Source organism: Aptenodytes forsteri, unplaced genomic scaffold, assembly GCF_000699145.1.
Source record: "Aptenodytes forsteri isolate BGI_AS27 unplaced genomic scaffold, ASM69914v1 Scaffold264, whole genome shotgun sequence".
Lineage (NCBI taxonomy): Eukaryota > Metazoa > Chordata > Aves > Sphenisciformes > Spheniscidae > Aptenodytes > Aptenodytes forsteri.
In genome coordinates this window covers 2,613,768-2,630,833 of record NW_008795936.1, presented here as the reverse complement: position 1 = coordinate 2,630,833, position 17,066 = coordinate 2,613,768, and the positions used below count along the sequence as shown (strand labels likewise).

The 17,066-nt window shown below is 36.0% G+C and overlaps 1 protein-coding gene across 1 annotated transcript in view; it reads left to right on the top strand.

Annotated features, from left to right (window-relative positions):
* SPAG16 (sperm associated antigen 16) overlaps positions 1 to 17,066 on the top strand; it is a 435,834-nt gene that overhangs the window by 18,429 nt on the left and 400,339 nt on the right. Inside the window, 4 exon segments of the mRNA XM_009285141.1 lie at positions 4,797 to 4,904; positions 6,313 to 6,430; positions 7,843 to 7,912; positions 13,987 to 14,138. Of these exon segments, the coding sequence (XP_009283416.1) occupies positions 4,797 to 4,904; positions 6,313 to 6,430; positions 7,843 to 7,912; positions 13,987 to 14,138 (448 nt within the window).

The window sequence follows — 17,066 nt, the reverse complement described above, 5'->3', positions numbered from 1 at the left end:
AATACCCTTAACATGCTTTAACTTTTGTTCAGCCCTGAACTGATCAGGCAGTTGGACTGGATGATCGTTGTAGGTCCATGCCTGGCCAGGCGATGGCCATACCATTGGAGTTGTCCTGGACTTGTTGCAAACATAAAGCTCAAAACCATTTCACCATGGTCATGAATGAGTTGGGTTTTTCGCATTAAAATGTCTGTATACTCTACGGGGTGCCAGAAAACTTTTTATAGCAGATGCCTTCTCGTTAAAAGACTGAAAGACAATATGATAATGTGCAACAGGAAGAAAGCAGGAGGGAGAAAAGACATTGCCAGTATGCTAGGTTCCTACAGGCTATGTGTTAAACAAAACTCCCAACACTCATTTAAGTGAACTGTGCTAAAAAAATAAATAAATCCATGAACTGAAACGTGCCCTGCTTCTTCACATTCTAGTGTTTGATGAAACCTAAAATAGCAATGCTCTGGTGGTAAACAAATGAGATACGTCACCTGTTCAGTATTCCAGAGAGGGCAGTGAGATATAGGGGAGTTTTATATGACACAAATTAGAAGTGGGTAAATTCTATTCATTGGCATTTACTGTTAAATACTACACTTATTCTGCATGTACCTTGTTAAAACTCTTACAATTAGTCCTCCTTTCTCCACTTGTAGGGAGAGCTTTATTTTCATAGTCTTTCTGCTAATATTATAATGGAGTATATGTAGATGTGAAACTTGGTTTGTGCTAACGGTCATTACTTCATTTTTCAACAAAATTTCACAAATGTATTTCAAATAACTTCCAAAGTTTTCATTGATACTAACATTAAAAGTTCAGCACTTCTGTGAAATTAATTTCACTTACTTTGTTTTGAATAATTTATGAAATAAACCAGTGGTGTTTCTGGAATAATGGGTGAAATTGAGCATTTCTGCTGTATGTACCATGAGTTGATAATGTTCCTTTGTGTCTTTTGGATAAACCCTGATCATAATACTTTATACTAATTCTGTTTACTGTAGTGACTGTTAACAGCATTTTTTTTCTTGTTCATACATTCAATAACTGTAGTTAGTACCCTTGCTATAATAAAGCAAATATTCCAGCAGGAGCCAAAATTACCTGGAGGACAATTTGAGTTTTCAAGTATTGTGAGAGAGAATTCACCAGCTTACACTGAAAACAGAATGTCTAAGAGTACTGAAGAAATGCTGATTTGACTGGTTAGAAATCAAGGATTTGCGAGCAAAGAAAGTCTCTCATTTTGCTCTCTGGATTAGTCAGAAAACTTTCATTGTGAGATACAGTGCTGTGAAGTGTATTTGAAGAAAGCTTTTAACTACATTTGGTATTTCTGAGCTTGGTATTCTTGACAGCCATCTTGCAGAAAAGAGATGTTACTTGGGACGTAGGCAGTATGGGGGCCCAGGATAAACGACTGTAAACCAGTTACCTACTGCTCTAATGTTTAGCTATTGGTGGAAGAGATTCAGTATCTAGAAGCTAACTGTAATTGTATTTTGGGTATTTTAATGTAGTATTTACATGATTGCATGGCAAGCAGGTGGGCAAGTAGAGTAGATTGCAGGCTGTTGTTACATTTCACTGTGGTGTTTTGTTATTTGAAGAGAAAATCACAATCAGCTTCACTTCCTGTATACAACGAGTATGTATTTTAATAGGTTGTCCAATGTCTGAAGGCATCTTGAGATGTAACAAAATCCCTGGATGCATATAATAAAAGAAATAAATACCAGCATAATTATTTTACTCCAAAGCTAGTGATAGTTATTGCCTTAAAGTTTAGATACAGTACTAATATTTATTTAAATTATTTCTAAAAACAGACATTGTGTTGTGATAGAAATCAAAACTAATTTTACATTGGTTTGCCATGTGACAGTAGTTAAAGTATACCTTAAGTGTACTCCCTTTCTTTCTTTTATCTTGAAGGCTACAGTTGAGCCCTGATTGATTGGTAAGGGACATTGCTATCTGCTGCAGTATTTCTTGAATGGAAACATAGATACTCATACCCATATGAAAGAAAAATTTGAAAACAACATCTCTGAAAACTGTTAACTCTTACAGGAGACTAGTTAAGTTTAATTCATTGTCTTCAGTGATGATTTGTGTCATTCAAGCATTTAATATTCTAGTAATATTTGCTTGTGAGTTGAATAATAGATTGTAATTTCATAGCAATATTAAACTGTGCCTATCTGATGATTTAAAATAGCTTGAATCCCATATATTTCGGTGTTTTCCTATGGCCAGGCCCTTTGTATTGCCTTTGTATTTGAACATGGAGGTAGACAACATAATGGTATATCAGGTTTAAGATTGTGTTAATCACAGGGACTGCTAACTGTGATATTTGTAAGCTCTTTAAACATTTAGGAATTTATTAGGTAGATGGAATGAAAGTTGTGTACAGCTTTTGTCTGAGGTTTGTAACTGTGTTCACAAACATCAGTTAGGAAGTTTAAATATTTGCAGGTATCTCTGTCCTGATTTTTGGAAGCATGCTCACAAATACACGCCCAGTTTACAGCCACAGTAACAGTCAAAATATAAAGCAATCCTGGAAATCATATTTATTATTATTGTTAGTGCTATCACCAGTAATAAAATCCTCAGCTGATCTCTTATTTCTGTGCCAAAATCTAACCATTCCTGCACATATTTGTCCATTTATACAATGAAAAAAATAAAGTGAACACTTTGTATTGTGCACCATATTTAAATGCATCTGTTTAATTACACGGTACATCTAGCATCCTTGCTACTAAATGCTATATAAACTAGACAGAGGAAAAGCATGAGAGTATGTTTTCTAAAACTGTCTTAATTTCAAGTAAAATCTTAGGGCTACAACTTGCATCATGTTGGGGAATAAAGTCCTACCTAAATTCAGTGGGAACACGGCATGTAACTCACCTTTGAAAATCCCTACTTGGTTTTATTGGACCTTGCCCTCTTCTGCTATTTTTATTAAACTATTTGCTTGAGAAGTTTAAATGGAGAGACCTGCAGTCTTTGACATACATCTTAACTAAAAGAAGTGGATATTGGCTTTGCTATGGCTGTAGCAACATCTTTTACTTTTAGAACAAGCCATCTGCTTAGCTCTGAAGGGGCAGGTTTTGTATTCAAGATCTTATGGCAAGTCAGATTTTGCGTGGTGTCATGATGGAGTTGTTTCACAGAACTATTCCTGAGACCACTGATTCATTTACCTCTCAAATCTTGCTGTTCATAGGAGCTTGAGCAGAATCATAATCTGTACTTTGTGTCCCAGTATCTTAAGTTACTCTGTTTCACAACTTCTGGTATTTGTGCACATGCACACACAAAGCTACATGCACGCCCACAGCTCCTTTGAGCTTTTCACAGTGTTACTGCAGGGTCAGCCCTGCCTGTTTTCATTTCCCTGTCAGCTTTTTCTCAGCTTTGACTGATACATAGTGGCATTAATTCACTGTGCTCTTCTTCAGGTCTTTCTAACTGTTCCTGCTACAAGCAACAATTCACATATAAATGTACACATATAAATATGGTAGTTTGTATGGGTAGTAAATACAGCAAATGCATATATAGTAAATAAATTGTTTGTACAATTAAATATAATGCACTGGCAATTATGGGTCTTCTTCCTGGACTTGTGATTTTGGCATACTCCACTGTCATAGTGGTTTTCCTAACTTTTCAACTCCTGTTGGAGAGGAAATGAGCTTTATTTTTTGCAAAGAGCAAATATCTAATTTCTGTGCAAGGTAATTTCAAGTTTCCTTTGCAATTAAACAATTCATCCTACTAATCTTTCCTGTCAAACCCAAGTCAGTGAAGGCAAGGAGAAAATGCATGGAATATATGTAGAGTATTTTCTTTATGTTTATGGAGCAGAGTATCTCAGGGTGTCCCATGACTGTGTGTAGAATGTGCTTAGACAATAACAGGCTATCAGTATGTTTGCAATTAATTTTTAAATGGATTTATGTTTGCTTCCTGCTCTCACGTACAGAGGACACTTGGGAACAGGCTGCAAACATGACTGATTAGAGCCTAGAACTTTTCTAGCACAATTTTTTCCAGAAGTTCTCTAAAAGCATGTATTTGCAAGGCAATGATACAGTTATCCTTCTGTGTGTGTCCTTCTAGCATGTACCATTATGTTGGGCTCCAGATGTGATGTAGATGTTAGGAAAACTAGTATTGCAATACGTTTTCACATAGAATTTTAAACCTACAAGAAGAGTATTTTTTTCTAATCACCTGTAATTTGCATGTGTACCTCCACAAGACCCCTTGTTCTTGAGGTAAGGTTGATGTCTGAGATTTATAATGCCAGGATCCTTATGGAATCTATCTAAAGGAACTGAGGAAAGGTAATGGTGAAGAGTACCCATGGTTTTGTACATCAGCTGGCAGCAAAAAGACCTCAAAAGTACATGTTCACCACCACAGGGCATACTACCAAAAGTTTCCAACTTGGATACAGTAGGCATGTGCATATCTGAAAATTAATTCTATGCATATTCAACATACCCTGATGAGCAATTAATAGGAGGAGACTAATACTTCTCTCTTATATTTTCTGTTTACATACAGCAAAGCAAAAGAAGCTTTCCTAAAAATGCAGAAAGAAAACATGTTCACCACCACAGGGCATACTACCAAAAGTTTCCAACTTGGATACAGTAGGCATGTGCATATCTGAAAATTAATTCTATGCATATTCAACATACCCTGATGAGCAATTAATAGGAGGAGACTAATACTTCTCTCTTATATTTTCTGTTTACATACAGCAAAGCAAAAGAGGCTTTCCTAAAAATGCAGAAAGAACGGGACTTCCATCGAATGCATCATAAGCGAGTGGTCCAGGAGAAAAACAGGCTTATTTGTGACATTAAAAGGTAAAAAATGATTTTAATTACCATACATGTAACATTAAAGATAATGTCTTCAATTGTTGCCTGGTAATGAGATAACACTGTGGAATTTAAAGTGCTAAAGGAAAGCTAGCTGGATTTAGTTAGCGTCCTGGTATATAGCAGTTCCATCTGACCATTCTGCCATGTCTCTTAAACAATTTCTAATGATTTTTTTGTATTTTCCATGGTGTGATGTGGCATTAATAAATATATAGTATTTCTAATAGTTGAAAATATAAATGAGATTTTCTTTTACCCAGATCTTTTTCCATAAATATGTATTGATTTCTGGGTTTAGATCCTTTGTCCATTTTAAGGTTAACTGGTGTCACACTGAGTTCAGCACCTTTGCATTCATGATTCTCGTAGCTGGTATTTTCTGTCCTTTCACATCTTGAACTTCCTATGTGAAATTTGCTATGTTGCTTTGGTTGCAAATAAGCCCAGACTAGTCCATTGGTACTGAGTTATAGTAGCTTTTTTTGTAACATGTAATTCTGTAATTTTGTTGTTCTGGAATTTTGTAAGTTTTCTATTTACTGTTGTGCTTCTTTCCCTCCACGAATAGAACTTTTTATATTGTCCATCTGAAGATCACTGGGCCAGTGAAAGGGTTGAGTTTAGAATCTCTTCTTTGCACGTGTTTATGCCAGCACTTATTTTAAAATAACATTGGGGAGTGACTTATGTCTGCAGCTCCAAACAAATCACAGAATTTTGGCTTGTCAATATTGTTATCAATAAATGCATGTAATAGCAACTACATGTTCTACATCTTAACAATGAAATCCATACATACTAATGCAGGAGAGCACTATTCACTGACTTACCCTCTGTGTCAGCTTTTTGCAAAATGCAGTATTTTTGAAGCTTAATGTCCTGTGTTTCTCTTGAGAGATTATATATCTAACTTTCAGTTGTTCTGAAGAATTAAAGTGGTTAAGTATTCTAAATGTAATGTGCAGTGAAGAAAGAAATAGTAATCATATTACGACTGTTTTGTCTAGATTAGGATCTTAATTGGTAGTTGGAAAATAGCTGTAATTCTTTCTTCCAATGAAATATCATCCATCTGCAAGAAAACAAAAATTAACAAAAATTAATGTGCAATATGTGTATGAAGGATTAAGAACAGGTCAAAACTGGATGGATTGTTTTAAAAGATATGACTAAACAAACTATGAAACCTCTTATTGATCTGACTACTTATTTTTGTTTTTTCTTGTGTTATTCCAGTTGGGTTGTTACATACTAAATACCTTTGCTGTCTGCTCTGTGTTGACCTTTTGGCACTTTTATTCTTTTATTCGGGGAGGAAAAAAGTTACACAGACATAAATCTCTGATTTAACTCATCTTTGAGGAATCATTCGTCCTGTTCTTGTTCACAGGCTGAAGGCACATTATGCATCATATGAACCAGTGCTGAAGCAGTTGACTGAAAAATACCAGGCTACACTGAGACAGAAAATGTTAACTAGTTTGGAGAGAGACAGAGCAGTTGGGCAGGTAAAACTATGGTGACCACCACTTGCAAAGCTGTAAGGAATGTTTTTGGTTTTCACTTTGGTAAATATATAGGATATTTCTGTTAAAGCAACTCACTTATGCAGTAGTTTGAAGCAGAATATTGTAGTGAGTTTCATGTTATTCGGTGAAATCTTAATATTGAAAGTATGTGAAACTTAGTGCCACAAAGTAGTAGTTCTTAGTCTGTACTTGCTCAGTGCTGCTCTACATGAGTCAGCAATGTGCAGATCCTGTTATACTTTCAGTGTTGACAGCTTGAGGAAAGGTGTGATATTCTCCCAGATCCATATGCTTCCATCTATGCCTTTAGAAATCTCTTAACTTTCTCTATTACTATTTATTATTTTATTTTTTCCTAAATATATCCAGGAATGACCTACTAGTTAAGGAAAAAATACATTAAGATATCGAAGACTGTTTTTCTGGTTTGTGGGTGGAAAAATAGAGTAGTATTTTACTCCTATAATATTATCTGATGTATAGGTTGGTATACATGATATTCTGCCCCTTTAGCAGGAAGTATGACAAGCACAGATAGGATGGATGAAGAACAGAAAATTATCTTGCATGTGTTTAACCTGTAGGTTGTTTGTTCAAAAAAAGAGAAGGAAAAAAGGAAAGGAAAAAACCTCCCAAAATGCATTGCATTTCAGCAGTAGCATCAATTATATGTGGGTAACATGAAAGGAATTTACCATGCTTGCACTTTCTTCTAATAGTCCTCATCTCTTGTTTCCTCCTTTCCTCTGCCTTCAGTTTTTCTCAGGTCATCTGAGAGCTTACTTTTAAGAGACTTGAGGATTACATGTTTGAAGTTTCAATAAGTAAAGGAAAATGTCCTATGGAAAAAGAAAGGTTACCGTTCATATACGGTTATGCTGAATTGGGAGTACAAAATATAGAACAGTTCCAATGCTATGAAATTTCAGGAACACATGTAAGACATATCCAGTTATGAACTGTATGCATTCTGGAGTGATTGCTTTTCGTAATGCATAACACCATATTTTGTGGCATTTTCTTATGACAAAGTTGTATGTCATATTGTGCCATTAAGTTAAAGATCAGTGCAGTGATAGCAGTGGTTAAAAGTTGATGGTGCAGTAAGAGCCCTAGTATTCTATGTCTGCATTGTTTTAATAGAGCTGTAAAAGTAATCTGAGAGATTCTGGATGGCTTGTATTTTATCACATTGTTTCATTGGGCCTTTCCAAAATCTTGAATTAGGAGTAATTTTTATAATTTAGAGGCAATAATCAGAAAATTCAGAAATTATAGATGGAATTTATTACCCAAATATGCAGGCATAAATGCTGTGTGTTGTGAACAGACAGTTCAAAAGCAATGTTTTCATATTACCACCTCTTGTTCTCTCCTCTTTTTAAAATTAGGTTACAGGTTTGCAAGCCACATTACAAAATTTAGAATCCGGATGTGCTATTTGGATTCCTGTGACAAAAGGTAAAATATTCCCATCACCAAGCTCAGGCTGGTTATGCGTTTTTTGGTTTTGTGATGCATTTCAAAATCTGGTGTAACAGTAAATCAAAAATACTTGCACTATAAACACTTTGTCAGCTGTCCTGGTGACAAAGCAACAATTTTATCATTTGAATATTTATTCTAAAATGTATCCACTAAGGTCAGTGAAACTGCTGATGGCAATATAGAATACGTGAGTAATTATGGAAGGACTTTTGTCCTAGAAATCTATTTTGTGTCTGACTTTGTTATTTTATCCACTAATACTCTTTTTTTTATGCGAGTGTTCTTTTTCAGCGCTCTGTAAGAAGCTATATATGGTGGTCTAGAAACATTTTGAAAATACTGGTGTTACGAAATCCAGCCTCTTATTTTGGCATGTCTCATTTTTACAGGAGGTTGCTAAGGTTATATAATATCTGCTGGAATAATATCTTTATCTGTATGGTACTACAGTACTTCCCTGTTGTTTTGAATAAATGCATAATTATTAAAGTATTTTTCTAACTCCATCAGAAAAAAACCGAAGCACCTCTGGTTTCCTAAGTAAATGAAGCCCATGCTATCACATTCTTTGTGAGCATCACTCCCATTAATAATTTTGAACCTATTTTCCAATTTCAGCTACATTTGACAGTGAGATAAGTCTCAAATAAACCAGGTTTCTAAGACTCCTGAAAATAGATAACGAAAAAGGGAAACAGTGAGCTCTACCCTCTTTGACAACAGAGTATTCACATGAGAAGGGGATGTTGCATCTGCCTTAGTCATGAGCAGAACTCCAATCGGAGACTGGAGTTTATTTGACATTAGAGAACCCCAAATTTCTTAGCCATGTAGGTGACTAGATATCAGATATTATACAACTTCCTGGTGAAGCATTTGTTGCAATTAGTTTATATCTGTTTCTTTTGTGTTTTTCCAGTGTGTTAAATGCCTGAACTTTTGCACTGGTAATGTATCCCCAGTTAAAAGCCACCGAGTTACCCCAGCCTTTGACAATCAAGCTTCATTAGTTCCCACATTCATGGAGTTAATTCCATTGTATAAAATTCCTGTAGAAAAGACAAGGCTGAGAAGAAGAATAGTAGCCACAAACTTTTTTGGTTTCTTTTTGGATTTGAGTCGAGTTGAGTAGTTGAGTGAAGAGGATAGCAAGCATTTCCTTGACGATTAAGATTGGCTTATTTACTATTAATGCAGGTATTTCAGCTACCATCCAGATCTTTGCTACTGCCTGCCTATTATAAGCATAGCACATTTGCTTTAATTTTTCCTTCAAATTCTATCTAATGTAGGTTGAAGCAGTTGGTCTCCTAAATTGTCATGAATTGCTACAAGCACTGGACTGAGATGTAATTATCTGAAAGATGCCCCTCATCCTAGCTCAGGTCTTGGTTTCCATGCAGCAGTGGGAGGCTTTCCTAGCTGAGGAGTCCCTTGGAGCACACCCTACTACTTTTCTAAACTACTGTTTAGTTAAGAGCATAGCTGCTTTCATTTCTGGGAGAACCTGGAAGGGTTCTGTAGTCTTACCCAGTATAAACTAAGCTATAATTGTAACTCGGTTTTGTTGTGGTTTAACCCGGCAGGCAGCTAAACACCACACAGCTGTTTGCTCACTCCCCCCGCAGTGGGATGGGGGAGAGAATTGGGGAAAAAAGAGTAAAATTCGTGGGTTGAGATAAAGACAGTTTAATAGGACAGAAAATGAAGGGAAGATAATGATGATGATGATGATAAAAGAATGTACAGAGCAAGTGATGCACAATGCAATTGCTCACCACCCACTGACTGATGCCCAGACAGTTCCTGAGCAGCAGTCCTCCAGCCAATTCCCCCAGCTTTATATACTGAGCATGACATCATATGGTGTAGAATATCCCTTTGGTCAGTTGGGGTCAGCTGTCCCGGCTGTGTCCCCTCCCAGCTTCTTGTGCACCCCCAGCCTACTCGCTGGTGGGGTGGTGTGAGAAGCAGAAAAGGCCTTGACTCTGTGTCAGCACTGCTCAGCAGTAACTAAAACACCCCTGTGTTATCAACACTGTTTCCAGCACAAATCCAAAACACAGCCACATACCAGCTACTATGAAGAAAATTAACTCTATCCCAGCCAAAACCAGTGCAGGTATACAAGCAAATAGCTACTAAACTAACAACTTCTGTAAATACAGACTTCAGATGTGTTAATACAGTAGAATACTGAAGTACTGGCAGCAGGCCTCTTCAGTGTTCACAGTATCTTTCTGATTTTGGATTCTGATGCCTTTTTATGTATGAATTAGTATCATACTCCTCAGCAAGGCACATTTCAGGCCCCAAAATACCTTTCTGTGGATGTATGTACTGGATATGCTCTGCTGTAGTCTTTAAATCTTGTTACAACTAAAAGTATAAACCTCTGCCCCACATAAGAGCACAGTGCTCATTTTCATCCCACTTCAGATAGGGAGGTAGAGGACAGGCTTCTTATTTTATATTAGTTTAGGGTATATAGCATTCAACTTTTCATTATACTCAGACTTGAGGATATATATTGTGGGTTCTTTCCCCATGCTAGTGTTTTACAGTATAGATGCCCCATCTGCCTCTTTCGTATTTCACATACTTTCATTTGTTGTTTGTGCGATTCTAAAAACCACTCTTGGGCTGTTCACAGTACTTGTTTATTCTCCAAAAATCTTGAGAGCAATTTATAATACCAAAAAATGATGCGCACTTTATAAATAATATTTAAAAAAAAAAAAAAAATCACTTAGTGGCCAACACAAATTAAGCTCATCAGCCACCTACATGCTTGTACAAGCCTTAATTTGCTTCATACCCTGTGTGTCATAAATTAAGTGATATTTCAGTTCATTTCTTTCTAGTGCTTTGTTCTCTAATACTACATAATTTTTATTGCCCTCTGTAGGTCATACTCGTGTCTCAGTGGGTGATACTGTCTCTTATTCAGATACTTTCTGCTGCTTCTTGAAAGATGGTCATGTTCTGTTGCCTCTTGAATTCTTATTCATGAGACAGTATAATTGAAACCTTGAGAAGCAAGCAGTGCGTAGATACTGGAGAAATGTTTGCTGCATTTTTCTCTGAATTTAAGTTCTTAGTTTGGAAAGAACCAGTGCTGTTGGACTTGCAAATCTCTGCTGTAAGGAGACCTACAGCTGCATTTTTTCAGTTGCTGTCTCTTCAGGGCTGACTTTTATGCATTAGTACATTGTAATTATAAGATATTGAACATTCAGATTGGCAGGTTATAATTTGCCAAGGTAAGATGCTTTTTCTCGCCAGCTGTCTGCTTTCACTGCAGGGCAGAGCGTGAAGGAACAAGAATGGCTCTTCCTGGCAGCTGGAGGTTGCCTGTCACTGCTCCTGATGCTGCTTCTGTCCCACAGCCTGACTTGACGGCAGAACACCTGGAATGCTGGCTTTGGCTACAGGGCACTGAGAGTGGCTTTTAATTAGTTTAGGGTTTGCTGAAGTGTTTGAGGTTTTGAATAGTGTCAATGAGGTCCTGCACATCCAGTCCATTGTGGGTTTGTTTTTTGGGTTGTTTTTTTTTTTGAGGGTGTCATGTGATGCATAATGAAGAACAAAGGGAAGCTTCGTAGCATTCACAATAAGTTTGCGTTGTAAATTTGTATTTGGTGGCTAGGTAGGAAAAAAATTAACAGTAGTTAATGTTAATTGTAGGACAACTATTCTGGACTTATTACTTAGGCATTTGATGTAGCAGCTTTCAGCCTGATGCATTTCAAACAGTTGAAGAGGATAGCACCACAATATAGAGCATGTAATTTATTTACTAGGGTTTTTTGCTGTCCCACTGCCAGACTGCTGTTTAGCTTTGCAAGCAGGGCTTTGTACACAAATCCTTCAAGAGAAAGTTTTCTTTAGGTGTCTTAAAAATTATTAGAAGTTTAAGTTTTTATTTCCTATTTACTTACCTTGCTTGTTTAAAGTTGATATGAAGGACGTTCAATAGTTGGAGAGGAACTAGTTAACAGTTAAGATTAGGACTCAGTCATCTTGTAGGCTGTTTCTCTGTCCCTGCTATGCTCATTCAGAAGCCAGCTCTGAAAGAAAAGTTGTATTTTGAGTTCAGATTATTTTTAAAAAGGACTGGATGTTTTGTGTAAGATTTGCATTAAAAACTGGTTTGTTTTTGTTTTAAATCTGGTCCTCCCTGATGTGGTAGCAAGATCATACATAGAGGGATCTAATTATCAAAGAGAAATAACTGATTTTTTTTATTTAGGTTATTGGTGTATGTTAACAGGGCACTTGCACCCTTACTTACGGATCAAGACACAGTGTTAGGTGGTGCTCTGAAGAAGGACCACTTTTGCCTGAAAGAATTGGGCAATGTTGGTTGTGGCTTGCTTAGAAACCTAAGTGAATGCTGCTGTAACAGCTGGTTCTAAAAACATGTTATAAAACTGTTACTTGCTCAGTACATTTCTTGTATTTTCTAAAAACAGCTGCTTATTTATTACCCAATTATATTCAAAAGTTAAACTCAATGAGTTTCTTTACTCATGGTTAAATTAACTCATTGCTAAGCCTGTTAACTGTGCTTTTCCTTTTCTCGATCTGATGTAATTGCTGTTAGAAGGTCATGCAAAAAGAAATTTAAAATGCAAAAGTTAAAGTACTTAAACTTGGTTGTCCCCATTCCATCTACAATGCAATCAGAATAGAAAATCTGTAAACACAAGCTGTTAACATCTTAGTGCAATCACAACAGTTCTTTAGAATTTTTTTCTTTTTTTTAATGGTTACTGACTTTTAAGCCCTTCAACTGTCAAAACTCTGTTGGTTCATAAGTATGTATATTTCAAAAGCACCAACAAACCGAATATTCCATGAGCGACATGCTAGTGGGTAGCAGTTAGTGGGTAGAAAGTGTTTGACATATAAACCAATTTTGCTGTATACCGTTCCTCAGAGAAAGTCATTATTCAGAATATCTGTGACAGTAGTTTTAACTTTTAAAGCAGTGAGAATACAGGCATTTGGTTAGACCAGGCACAGTTCTTTTTATCAGTTACAGTTTTACTCAGGTTGGGTATACAGGAAGGTTTTGTGTTTGCTTGATCTGTGTTTTTTGCCTCGAGTGGAGAGGGTGGGTTTTCTTCCCCTTTAAGTCAGAAAATTTGCATTTTGGTGTCAAGGTCTTAAACTACTTTACAAGAGCAAGCATTTAGAAATGCGTAGTGTGAAGTACATTTGTTTCAGTCTGGATTTTAGCTGTATAATGTGTTTTCCGATCCAAGATTTTTTTCAACGAACTGGAGGGGGATGTAAGTGCCCAAATCCTGTTGGAATTCAGTATTCCATTCTTTTTCCTGTAGACCCATGTACATACTACAGAGCATTGCAACAAGATACAGGGATCACAAGGGACTGTATTAAGATATGTGTGAGCTGCCAATACAAAGGCTGTCAGAGAATAGTATCCTTTCTGCCAGGTCATGGCAGATACATTGTACAATAGTCCATATGTGCTATACTGTTCCTCATATTCCTTTCAGCCTGTTCTGATGATTTACAGCTATGCTACCTGCTTATGATTTCTTTGAGTTACCTATTCGTAAGTAATTCCTTGTTTGAAAGGCAGGTTGGGAGAAAGTGCAGGGAGGCAAAAGGGAATGCAGGCTGTAAATCAGAATAATGCATTGGTGGTAGATATTGGATAGGATGCAGTGAGATGATGTTTCTTCTAGCTCTGAGGGAAATGAAGAATTGCATCCATTTTACTGTGAGTCTCTCCTGTACTGCAAGGTTCAAAATCATTGCTGCATTTTGGGGGCAAAATCTAGGGTACCATTAGGTAAGCTGAAATAGATCACACCAAAATCATTTATGGAGCAGAGTTACATGTAGTCTTGGAATACTTTATATGGATGGCACAGTAACCTGAATATCTTTTTATTTAAAGTGGTGTTTCTTTTAGAATTTCACATCTGGCTAATATTAAGTAAAGAGATATCTTCCAGAAGAGTAAGTGAAAAATGCATTCTGATGATATTTTTGTTGGTTTTATTTTATAGCAGGCCACGAATGTCAAAGGAAGAAAGGGTTGGAAGATCCCACCCAGAAGGCTCTTCAGGAAGCCAGGCAGCAAAAAATTCTTGATGCTGAAAGCTCTTTATATGATCCAGTCAAAGATGCAGTGAAGAAGACAGGCAAGAGATAGCCAAAGGTATGCAGCATTCTTTGCAGTTGCTCAGTAACTAATCCAAAGTACACTTTAAACTTTTACTAAGCTGTGGTGAAAAACATTTGTCCAATATGACTGAAAGAAGTCTGTCACGTAGTGACAAAAGCTTAGTAAAAGTAAATAGGACAAGTAGGCAACAGGGTTTTTATTTCTAATATGAGTTTCTATTGCAACTAATTTTTCAGGGAATAATAGGAACTTTGATTAGTTGAAGCAAGCAAGCTACTTTTTGAGAGTCTGATGTGATGACCCTGCAGAGGAAGAGCACTGGCTATAAATGCTTGTTGCTCTGTTATGTTTCTTTTGTATCTGGAGAAATCCTGATCTATTCTGTAGTGCTTGCAAACTTTTCAAGCATTTCAACCTGTCTGTTTCAGCTGGGTCTAAAAGGTATAACATCTGGGAGACCAAGGGCAATAAATTGGTGATTTCTTAATGGTCAATGAAAGTTTCTAAACTTGAGTATACCAAAGGTGTCTTGCTGTTTCAGTTTGGAAGTTGTGCAAAATCAAAATTAATTCCTGATTGAATTGTTTTATTGTTGAAAGGAATTTGTTTTCTTAACTTACTTATTCTACTTGGTTTATTTATTGAGATTGCATTTTGGGACTATAAGCAGTGCTTTTTATTTTTCCAAATCAAGGTAAACATTCTAATATCTAAAATTTCTTAATCTCTTAAAACTGTTACACTGCCCTATTTTTATTTGAGAACCAGAGTTTAAATGGTGTTTTTTGAGAAGAACAAAAAGCTTTAGTTTACGTTGAATAGTCAGAATTGGCTTCAGTCTTTCCTTTCCCTGTCTCCGCAAGAATATGTTCATGGTGATTTATTTTTTTGTATGTTTCTATCTGTTTTTGCAAGGGCATTTCTTCTGTGTGACACTGGCAGTGCACCTCTCCTCTGGCAAACATACCATTTTATTTCTGTTTTCATCTCTTTTCTTTGTCCTGAACCTCCAAATAAAATAAATCTATATTCTGTTGCTTTCTGGAACACTTCTCACCACATATTGGAAATAATTCTCTGTACCTGTATCTAATCCCCACCTATTAGTATCTGAGTATTACTAAGGCACCTGCCAGTCAGTCCATCTCTACTTTCCCCGTTCTTCATTCAGTGGTTAGAAACTTCCGTCTTAGACTCTTACAGGTATCTCTTCTTTTCATTTTGACTTGTGAACAGATGAGTATTTCTTGGCTTATGAAATCTTATTTTTATTCCTGTTTCTACTGAAGTCATCAGGATTTTTATAGTAAACTTCAGTGGAGTTATGTTTCACCCCCACAATATATAAACTCTACACAGGTAGTATGCCTGTCTGGCTCTTTCTTGTTCTTTGAAATTCATGAGCACTGTTAGTTGACTGGTTCTGGCAAGCATTTGTGTTTCTGCAGATCTTATGTTTCCCAAATGAGTCCTACCAGAGGCCCTGATGTCTTTATTTAATCAATGCATTAGAAAACTGGAGTAGCTCCAGAAATAAGACATCAGAAAATATGGGCGTGTTTGAATGTACTAGATTTTACCATGGCTAACAATAATCTAAAACTTTAGGTGTGAGACTAACATCTTTTCCAACAATGGAACAATACTTTTTTCACTTCAATTTTCCTGGATCTATTATTTCTAAATATTTCCGTTCCCCTAACGAAGGAGACTACCTTAGATACCGCATGTGAATTGCCTTTTTTTTTTAGGCTGTTATAAATAAACGGCAGAGGGAATGATGAGTCTGTAGAGGGTGAAGGGGTAAGTTAAAATTGTGTTTAAAACAAAGGTACTCACAGAACTTTGTCCTGTAGCACACATTTATTGAACTACAGTTCTGATCTGAGTTATTTTTTTAAAATAGTGCATTCTTACTTAACAGTTTATTTGTCTGAGTATTTGTTCCAGTCAAAAGAATTAGGTATAAATGAGTGCTTTGCATTCCTTAGATCATTTTATGTGGTATTTGGAATCAAACTTGTGTGGTGCCTCATCTCTTTTGACCTATATCAAAAGATCTTTTAAATTCTGCCGTGTCTTATGTGACTTATATTCTTTCTTCCAATGATTCAACATGGCAATGTCTTTATTGAAGAGTGTACCATAAATAAGTCTTGTTCTCATTTACAGTAATGAAAATAACACTTTAAATGGTGTTTTGGGGGGTTAAAATTGACCTACACATATTCAGATTAAGATTACACTTAAGTTCTTTTTTTATACCACAAAGGAAGTAAGAGTCAGAGCATAAATTGGTCAGTTCCATGGAGTTCAGGTGAGGAATATATAGAAATATAAAAGAAATAAATGCGACTAAAAAACATGTATTCAAACAGTGCATTTATGACAAAATAGAGAAAAAGAAAACAAAGTATGGGAAATCTAGGTAAAATTCACTGTCAAATATTGTTTAGCTCTTTTCAGTAAATTTAAAGCTTACAGAAGTTCACAGTGAACAGTCTATCCAATTTTAAAGTTTAGGCATTTGGATTATATCATGTTCATAAATGCGACTAAAAAACATGTATTCAAACAGTGCATTTATGACAAAATAGAGAAAAAGAAAACAAAGTATGGGAAATCTAGGTAAAATTCACTGTCAAATATTGTTTAGCTCTTTTCAGTAAATTTAAAGCTTACAGAAGTTCACAGTGAACAGTCTATCCAATTTTAAAGTTTAGGCATTTGGATTATATCATGTTCAGTAGAAAGTAAATATATTGTTATGAAATTGTATCCTTGAGACAATTATAAATGTTTGTATTAACTGTACAGTTACGTAGGAGTGAACTATGGTGATGAAAATGATTTAAAATCTTTTCTGTGTCTTGTAGCTAAATAGTGATCTAACAAATGCCTGTTCTTACTTTTAAGTAGATGCAAATATGACTCATAGCTGAGCTAGAACATTTACTTCAA